We start from the raw sequence: 8,379 nt of genomic DNA on the forward strand, positions 1-8,379 counted from the left end.
ATAGCTACAGGGGAGGAAAACCAGTGCCGTCTTCCTCGTGTTACTGGGACGCGGGAGGATCAAGATTAGGAGCAAGGACACCCATGGAGTTGGTGGCAGAGCTGAATATCTATTCTCCGAGTGGAAGTCTGGCACCCTAAGCCCAGAACAACCCTCCTTATTTTGTGTCTCGGCTTCTGTACAGCTCATATTTACACTGCTCTCTGATTTCTGAACAATTGAATGCACGTGGAGGCACAGGGAGACCACTTCCTTCTGCCGTCTGCTTTCTGCTCAAGAACATGCCCGGCGTCGTATGGCGAGGAATTTGCCTGGTATCGCCCGTCTCTCTATCTCCAGCCATAGGGGGAATATATCCATCTCCTCACACTCAATGGCGAGCTCGAAGGTGAAGTTTTGCAGCAATGTAGTGAGGAAGAGGAAGAGCTCAATCCGGGCCAGCGCCTCTCCTGGGCACATCCGCTTTCCTGGGAAGCACAGTGAGAAAAAGAGGTGGCTTAATCCAGTGCTTGAAGGAATCACTACACTCGGGGGAAAAGTGCATGCACATAGAGGGATAGAGGTGAGCGAAGAGCCCAAATTAAAGGAATAACTTTGCTGCCAACCAAAGTCAGTAGCCCTTTCATACTGGCTTTCCCTCTGACGGATTCGGACCCACCAGTGCAGCCATTGCACAGTAGCAGGCAGGCAGCATCCCAGCAAAGTCCGTGCACAGTGCTAAGCAGTTACCTGCAGAGAAAGCCATGAAGGCTTCCCGCTTCCTGAATTCGCCTTTCTCATCCAAGAAGTGGCCTGGGTCAAATTTTTTGGGGTTCTCCCACTGGACTGGATCTGTATGCACTGAAGAAAATATTGGAATAACAGCTGTGTCCTGCAGTAGAGGGACAAGACAGGAAAAGCAAGAAGGAACATAARTATCATAGCATATGGCTTTGCTAAGCAGAATTACCATCTGAGGAACAGCCTGTGGGGCAGGGGAGTGCGGGTGCCCTTCAGGAGGCAGGTTCTGGTGATGGCTCTGCACCTCAAACCTGCCAGGCACAGAAGACTAATGTGGGGCTCAGCTCTTGCCCACAGTCCTGACCATCTCTCTGTGCAGCAACAGTTTCATTCAGAAACTGAGAAACTGTCCCTTGAGTTACTCCTACTGGTTTATTTTTAAAACCCTCTCCTTGCACAAAGTCCAAAGGAAGGAAGTGGTCCTTCAGGGTGGGTGTAGCAAAACATGCCTGCAATCAAAACCCAAACCAGGGGCACTGCCCAAATCTGCAATGGGGGTGAGGGCTGGGCTTGGCCGTGCACCCAGGGTGAGCTTGCACAGCATGGCTCACCAGCAGCTCCAGCATGGGTAACGCTGGTTATCTCAGTGGCGGTGGTGTGCACTGAAAGGAGGAAAGAGGTGGTATGCCAGGACAGGCAAGCAGCAGGGATGTGTGGGTAGGATTAGCTGTGGCATTCACTGCCCTCTTCTCCTCCGCAAAAAGGTTACCACCACCTCGCCTCACTGAGGATTGGGAAAGACTGGTGGCCTTCACAAGTGAACAAACAGTCCAGGGGTCAGTGCAAATCTTGTTCAAGGTTTTTCTGCCACTCCTCCCCTCAGAAGTGCCAAGGAGCCCAGTGCCACAAGGCCACCTTGGGGATGGTGTGGCCCCTGAACTTGACATCCTGGGTCGTCATCCGAGGGAAGTTCTCAATGCGGGACTTCTGGAAGCGCTGCAGCTCATGGATCACAGCGTTGGTATACGGCATCTTCATCTTGTCCTCTGTGCTGGGAGCACGGTCTGCGCCCACCACTGCGTCGATCTCCTTCTGGACCTTAGCTGGGAAAAACTCAGATTCARGGCTTCAGTGCTTTCTATGCAAGGGCCTCCAGTGATTTCTCACTGGACTCTTCATACACCTATTCTAGAGTCAGAGGATGACCTAGCAGAGAGTGAGGAACCTAGTGTAACCCCTTATAGAGACCAAAAATAGGGTGTCTGCCCACATAACTCCCCAGATCATGCAGGTGTTCAAGGCTTCGCCAAGAGCATCTATCATGTGCCCATCCAGGGCCATCTGCATAGACAGGGTAAGGGGGAAAAGAGGGGGGATGCCTAGTGTGCAGCGGGAGATGTGTGGAGCTCCCTGGCCTATCTGTATTTTTGTTTAATGGAGCTCACTCTTGAGCAATCCACACAGGCTGATTTTGATCTCTCAGCAAAACCTCCCCACATGGGAGCCTCCAAGGCTGGGACTCTTGAGTCTGCTCCTTTGCTGCATCATGACTTACTAAGGCAAAGGAAACGGTTGCATTTTGGTACCCTTACCTTGAATATGGGGGAATTTAGTCAGCACCAAGAGGAAGAAGACCAGGGCATTGCCAGTGGTTATYGTCCCAGCACCAAAGAGATTGAACACTGACATGACCAGATCTTCGTTGCTGTACATGTTCTCCAGGCTGCTCTTCTCCTGCAAGTATGTGACAGGGAGGAAATTCAATACAAGCTGTGTGATTATCCTTAGGCTGCAGCCAGTTCTCGAGGGCAACCCTTGTCCCCTCGGCAAATTTCAAGGCAGCTGAGGGAGTGCTGCCTTTCCTTGGTTTGCATCAGAGTCCCTCAGCACCTTCCCTGTGAGGCTCACCCTGGGGTGCGTGGCTAGAGGTTAAGCCTTACTAAACACCTCTGGGAATTAAGATTGAATTCAGAGCAGAAGAGAAAAACCTTTGCAACACCTCTACCTTCTCCGCTTTTATAAGGAAACAGTCGATGTAGTCCCGGGGAGAGCTGGGATCCAGGGTCTGCTTATGAAGTGTGACTCTTTCTTGGATGTAGTCCTTCAGCTTCTCACATTCGGCCAAGGCTTTATGGTGTGGTCCAGGGAGGTGGCGCATGATGTTGGGAAAGGTGTTGTACACCTGCGGACGGGAGAGGTACAGGATGGTTCAAGTGCCTGGATAGAGCTTCCCTCAAAGACARGGGTTGCTCTTTACTCTCTTCTCTTATGTCTGGTTTCAAGCGCTAACACCTGGTGAGACAGCCCCCAGGAATACACAGGGTGATGCATCGAGACCTATTTCCAAGGACAACTTTAAAAATGTACATCATGGACATTTTTGGGACACTGCCTGAAGGCTGCCTGGAAGAAGCTGTCCAGCTGTTGGATCAGGGCCACAAAGAACATTTTCCTCCATCTGATCTGGGACAGAATTGAAACATRTACCTATTGTAGCCATATGTTTAATTCCCATCAATGTCACTGGCAAAGAAATGCTGTCATAGGCAAAGCCAAACATCTAGCCCAAAGCCAAGGAGTGTCTCTAGACTGCCTGAATGTGTCAGAAACGAGGGCGCTGAGCACAGCAAGGGCACATACCATGGCAATGGGGGAGAGGAAAAAACTGACATAATTCCCGATCATGTCCAATAGCTCCAGAAAGGCTGTATCACTGTAGCTGTAGCGACTCCCGAAGACAACGGAGCAAATCACGTTAGCAACTGCATGTCTGAAACTTATCATTGGCTCAAAGGCCTCGCCTGCAGTGACAAAAGAAGCAAAAGATGCATTGAAAAGTCAGAAGTTATTTACTTGCATCACGCTCAGAAAATGTCCTTYCTTCCCCTTCAAGCAACTGTCCTTTCTCTTAGCTCTGAGCCCCATCTGAACCTGTCAGATCTAACAGACGAAGCAAAGAGCCCACCTGAGCTATAGACATCTAGATATATCTCCCTGCTCCTAAATCCTTTCTCAGTATTTCGGACTGAGGAAAGCAGAGGGATCTCCAGGTGCTTCGGGCACCCTGCTGGCATCCAGCAGTGATTTGGAGGGCCTGCAGGAGCACTTCTGTGCAGCTACCCAACCTCTCATTTGCACAGTCCACTAACATTTCATGATACTCTCTGGACACAGCAGGGTCATGACAGTGCCCAGTGTACAACCAAGTCCTCCGTCTCTTCTGCCTCTGCCCTAAGCAATGACTCCTTAAGGAAGCCTCAGAGGCATCACTGCTGTCTTATTTTAAAATAAGGAAGCAACAGAAGAGGCGCTTACCCTGSCAGAAGTACATTTTTGTCCAAGAGAAGCACATTACTCTGGGAACCCTCTGCATACCCTGGGTAGTGTGTTGTTCTTGCAGCCTCAATGCTGTGATGTTTATTTTCCTATTTCTGTTCTTTGGGCATTAAATGTTCCTTGGTGACCACCCACCATGTGCACCAATTCATGGAGGAAAGTTCCCACCGTGGCTTTCACAACCGTGACTGTGCTGACATCCTCACTGCCCTCTCTGGGTAGGGTAGGACAGTCTAAGTCCTCTCTCAACAAGGATCATTCACATCAGCAGTTGCAAATAGCTCTGGGGACCAGACTTGTCCCACAAGGCTGTCGTGTTCTCTGTCTGCCCCAACAGCCAGGGAGGGCAAGACCCATGTCACCTTTGAAGCTTGCCAGCAGCTCCACAAGATGCTGAGCCTCCTGCTGCACACGCTGCGACATGGTGTTCTTCCCCATCCCGAAGTCCCGCAGGGTGCTGAGCGTAAACCTCCGCAGCTCCCGCCACTTCTTCTCRTTGGTGGAGACAAAACCTGAGAGGAAGTGATGGAAACCACTCATCTGCCAACACACGCAGCTCCTCCACAAGAACTCCTGCGCTAAAACCGACTGAGGAGCAATAGGGCACTAAGCCAGAGGATGACCTTGGTGTGTGCACAGCATTCTTGAAAGGATGAGAATCCCAGAAGAAACTAAGAACAAAGCTGGAAGTCTGCATTCATAGGAATTATTTAATAGGAATTAATTTTGTCCTCAGACAAGAGAAATAATAGAGTGAGGGACTTGCAGAGTAGGAAAAGTGTATTTGAAGTCTTGGTTGTTGAGACATCGAATCATTCACTGGCCAGTCGTAATCAAGGACTTTGTGCTCATTCAAATAATAATAAAGAAGAAATCCAAGCACCTACCGTAATCTTTTGACACCTGGACCTGAAGGGGTATTTCAGGTCTCCCTCCAAACTCCTCAGAATGACCGAGCAAAGCATCCTTCACCACCTCGTACCCGCAGAGCACCACAGCTGGCTTCAGTCCCAGCCAGACTGTGAACACAGGGCCATACTTCTCCTTGAGCTGGGGGAAGAATGACAGAAAAGGTGCTGAGATGTTACCCCAAGCTCCTTGAATGCCTCCAGGCCACAAAGCTGAGATGAAAAGATGGGAGTTTGGCTTCCAAGAGCAGAACAGAATTTGAGCACTGGGAGAAACAGAGAGTCAAGAGAGACAGGCTCTTGGTGCTCAGCTGCAATACGTCCTCATGGCCCATATGTAGAGCTGATTTCACTGCGAAGAGCCCCATCCTCTAGGCTTGGTTGGTGCATGGAGATCCGATCACACCCACATCACCCACATCAGGACAGCAGCTGCCAGTTTTCTTTGCAGCAAGGGTAAGAGCGCGAAGGGTATCCCGTAGCGCTGCACCTGGGAACCGTTCTCCCAAACTCACCTCCAGCCGGCATGAGCTACGGTGCCTGGGGAGATACAGCCTCCGGCAAGGCTCTTCTGAAGTTCTTGGGAAACCCCTGTGTCAGAACAGCCGAGGCCCGAGGCTTTTACAGCATCACCTCAGTGATGAATTTAATTTTTTGTTTTGTCTAGAGGTTGCAATGCTGGCGAATGCGCAGGCAGCATGGAGATGTGCCGGCCATGGGGGAGTGCATCTCTTGAGGCTGCCAGCGTGTTCTCGCCTCACTCCCACCACCCCAGCTGTGCCCCAGGAAGGTTATGTTCTCACTGATACTTTGTGGATTTTAAAGCTCATCTGATCTTACTGAGAAGTGACTCTGGAAGGCAGCAGATGGTTAAACACTCTGCTCAACCAGAAAGGTATTAGTATCACTTCCATGGGTCCTATTAAAGCACGAGAAAGACTCAAGTAACAGTATTGATTATGCTCCAAGTAGCAGGGATTTAGGATATTTTGATAGAGCAAGAAAGGAGTGAGGGAAAGAGAGAGAAAAAAGAAAGGAGGAAAAAAAGTGACCTGTATGATTGACCTTTTATTTTGACATAGCATATTACTGCTCTCTTTCCCACTACCCGGCCGGGGCAGGGAGCTAGTACGATGCTGCGGGCTGATTTCTTACCTTTTCATGGGACTTGTAAAGAGGTAGGACATCTTTTTGCCATAAGTTGCCCAGGATGGGCCATGGGGTTGGTCCTGGAGGGAGCTGGCTTCTCTTCCTCTCATTTTTCCAGACCAGGAAGCACAAGATGGAGAGGAAGAAAAGGGTAACGACGATCCCGGCTGTCCCAGCATCCATCCTCGGCTGTCACCGTGGAGCAGAGGCCAGAGATCACTCCTCACACCATGGAAGAATCAGGACTGAGCAGCGAGCAGAAGGGAGCCGAGCTCTGCTCCGTCTCTGCCTTTCCCTTGTGCTCTATATAGCACAGCCCTTCCCACCAGTCCTGGCTGCAGAGCTTAAGTCTCCTGCACTCACCCCTCAGCCAGTCTCCGGGAGGTCAGTGACACAGAAATGCTGGCCTCTCCTGGCTGAGCGCAAACCTCAGGCCTGCCGTGTTGTAACACAGACCTGAAAGAGCTCCAACACTGGACTTTTGCATTGCAAAACCCTGCACGGACTCAGGCAAGGAGATAAAAGCTTTCCCCAGCCCGCTCTGCCGAATCCCTTGTTGTTTGGTGCTCCCTTTCGGTGACCTGCAATGCAAGAAGTTGCCGTCATCCTGGCAAAACCCTTATGTCATCGCCGGGCTATTGCCCTTCTCGTCACTGCCTTTCTTGTTAGTGCAGTGACCGAGGAGGGAGACGTTTCCCTAACAGGAAAGGCTGCCTCCGGCTTGGCAGAGGGGAGCCCCAGCGATGGGGCACGCTCGGCTGTTCATCTACCTGTTAGTTTTAGGTTAGCTGAGAATTTTCTATTAAATAGCTTCTGATGGAAAGTGGACCAGTTGTGGGGGAAAGCCTGATTTTGCTGAAAGATTTGGAGTTTCCGCTTGGAAAAAATCAAACAAAACATTTTGTTGCGTGGAGGAGTGTCAACCAAAGCTGTTGGGCTTGTTGGAGGTTTGGGGCCAGCTGCTCCCCCAGCTCCCTGGCCTCTTGGGGCTGCTGCAGGGACCGAGCTGGGCCTGCTTTCGAGCCGATTGCTCTGAACACAGCCCCTCAGCACTGCCTCGCCGGCCGCCCGCTCCTGCAGCCAAGCAGAGCAAGGCAGCTCACAGCAAATGATGCGATTTCTCCTGGAGGAAAAGAGGGAGGAGGTTTTATTTCAGGTTAGTGCCTGCAATGGAAGTGGCCTTTCAGCAGAGGGCATTACATGATATTTTATGAGGAGCCTGAATTATAACGCTCACGCCCAGCGAGGCAGCAGCCCCAGGCTTACTGCTGCTGCATGAAGGACAACCTTTGGATAAAGCTGCGAGAAATGGCCAGGACCTCTGCACTCGCACCCTTTCTGGCCACGTGGCAGGGCAGTTTGCAGCCAGCGGACAGGGCTGCTTGACAGCCTTTCCGGGATGAAACCCTTCCCGCCTCCGGCACAGGTCAGCCCGGCATGGGGCTCCTTCAGCCAGGCGCTGGGGGACGTGCTCACGCGGCTGCACTGCGGTTCCTTAGACAAAAAGCACCAAGTCTCCACATCACCAAAAAGCTACCAGCAAGTGAAGCTGAACCTCCCACAGCCCTGAGACTGCTGCGTTTCAATATTTCAATTTTTCCCCTCAAGACCTAGGCTGCCCCATGCTGCCTGAGTTTGGAAGAGGCTCTTCCCTCTACCAGCACCAAGAGCACACCCAGTGACAGGGATTTTTTTTTGGAGAAAACTGGTCCTGGCAGGGCGGCCAGGAGTCCCACAGCTGAGGCCAGGAGGTGACCATTAATCACTCACTTTCCCCATCCTGTCCCTGCTCGTCCCACGCTTTGTTTGAAACTCTTGGCTTTGGCACCTGCAAGCGAGGAAGCTTTGCTCAGGGACGTGCTCAGGGACCAAAACAACAGGAAAAAAGAAAGAAAAAAAAAAAAAAAAGCAGCCATGGAGATTGCTCTGAGTAGCAAAGTTTAAGTGCAAGGGGAAGTTCCCTCTTCTGGAGGCAGAGCTCAGGCAGGCTTCGAACCAACAGACAGACCTCGTGGACGGATGCTCAGACACCAATGACGTTTCAGCGCAACTCGACCAATGCTGCAAAGGTGTTTTGAAAGCTAAATGTCTCCAATACAACAATAAAGCATTATTGTTTTGTGTTATTAACAAAACGAAGCAAACAAAGAAGTCACCACGGGTGTTAGGAGGTCATGACTCCAGGTCACAAGATGAGCAATTTAAGAAGAAAAACATATGTACTGGCAGTGACAATGAAATTTTGTATTTGTCTTTTTGAAACGCT

At 50.8% G+C, this 8,379-nt stretch overlaps 1 protein-coding gene across 1 annotated transcript; it reads right to left on the reverse strand.

Moving 5' to 3' along the window:
* Window positions 1–273: 273 nt before the first annotated feature.
* LOC112970877 (cytochrome P450 2C16-like) lies at window positions 274–6,296 on the reverse strand. Its single transcript, XM_026075740.1, is given in 11 exon segments — window positions 274–467; window positions 730–871; window positions 1,636–1,823; window positions 2,313–2,454; window positions 2,726–2,847; window positions 2,850–2,902; window positions 3,361–3,377; window positions 3,379–3,521; window positions 4,419–4,568; window positions 4,944–5,106; window positions 6,120–6,296. Coding segments are annotated over 11 exon segments (1,491 nt in total).
* Window positions 6,297–8,379: the final 2,083 nt, after the last annotated feature.

Source organism: Apteryx rowi, unplaced genomic scaffold (assembly GCF_003343035.1).
Source record: "Apteryx rowi isolate R43461 unplaced genomic scaffold, aptRow1 scaffold_41, whole genome shotgun sequence".
NCBI classification, from domain to species: domain Eukaryota; kingdom Metazoa; phylum Chordata; class Aves; order Apterygiformes; family Apterygidae; genus Apteryx; species Apteryx rowi.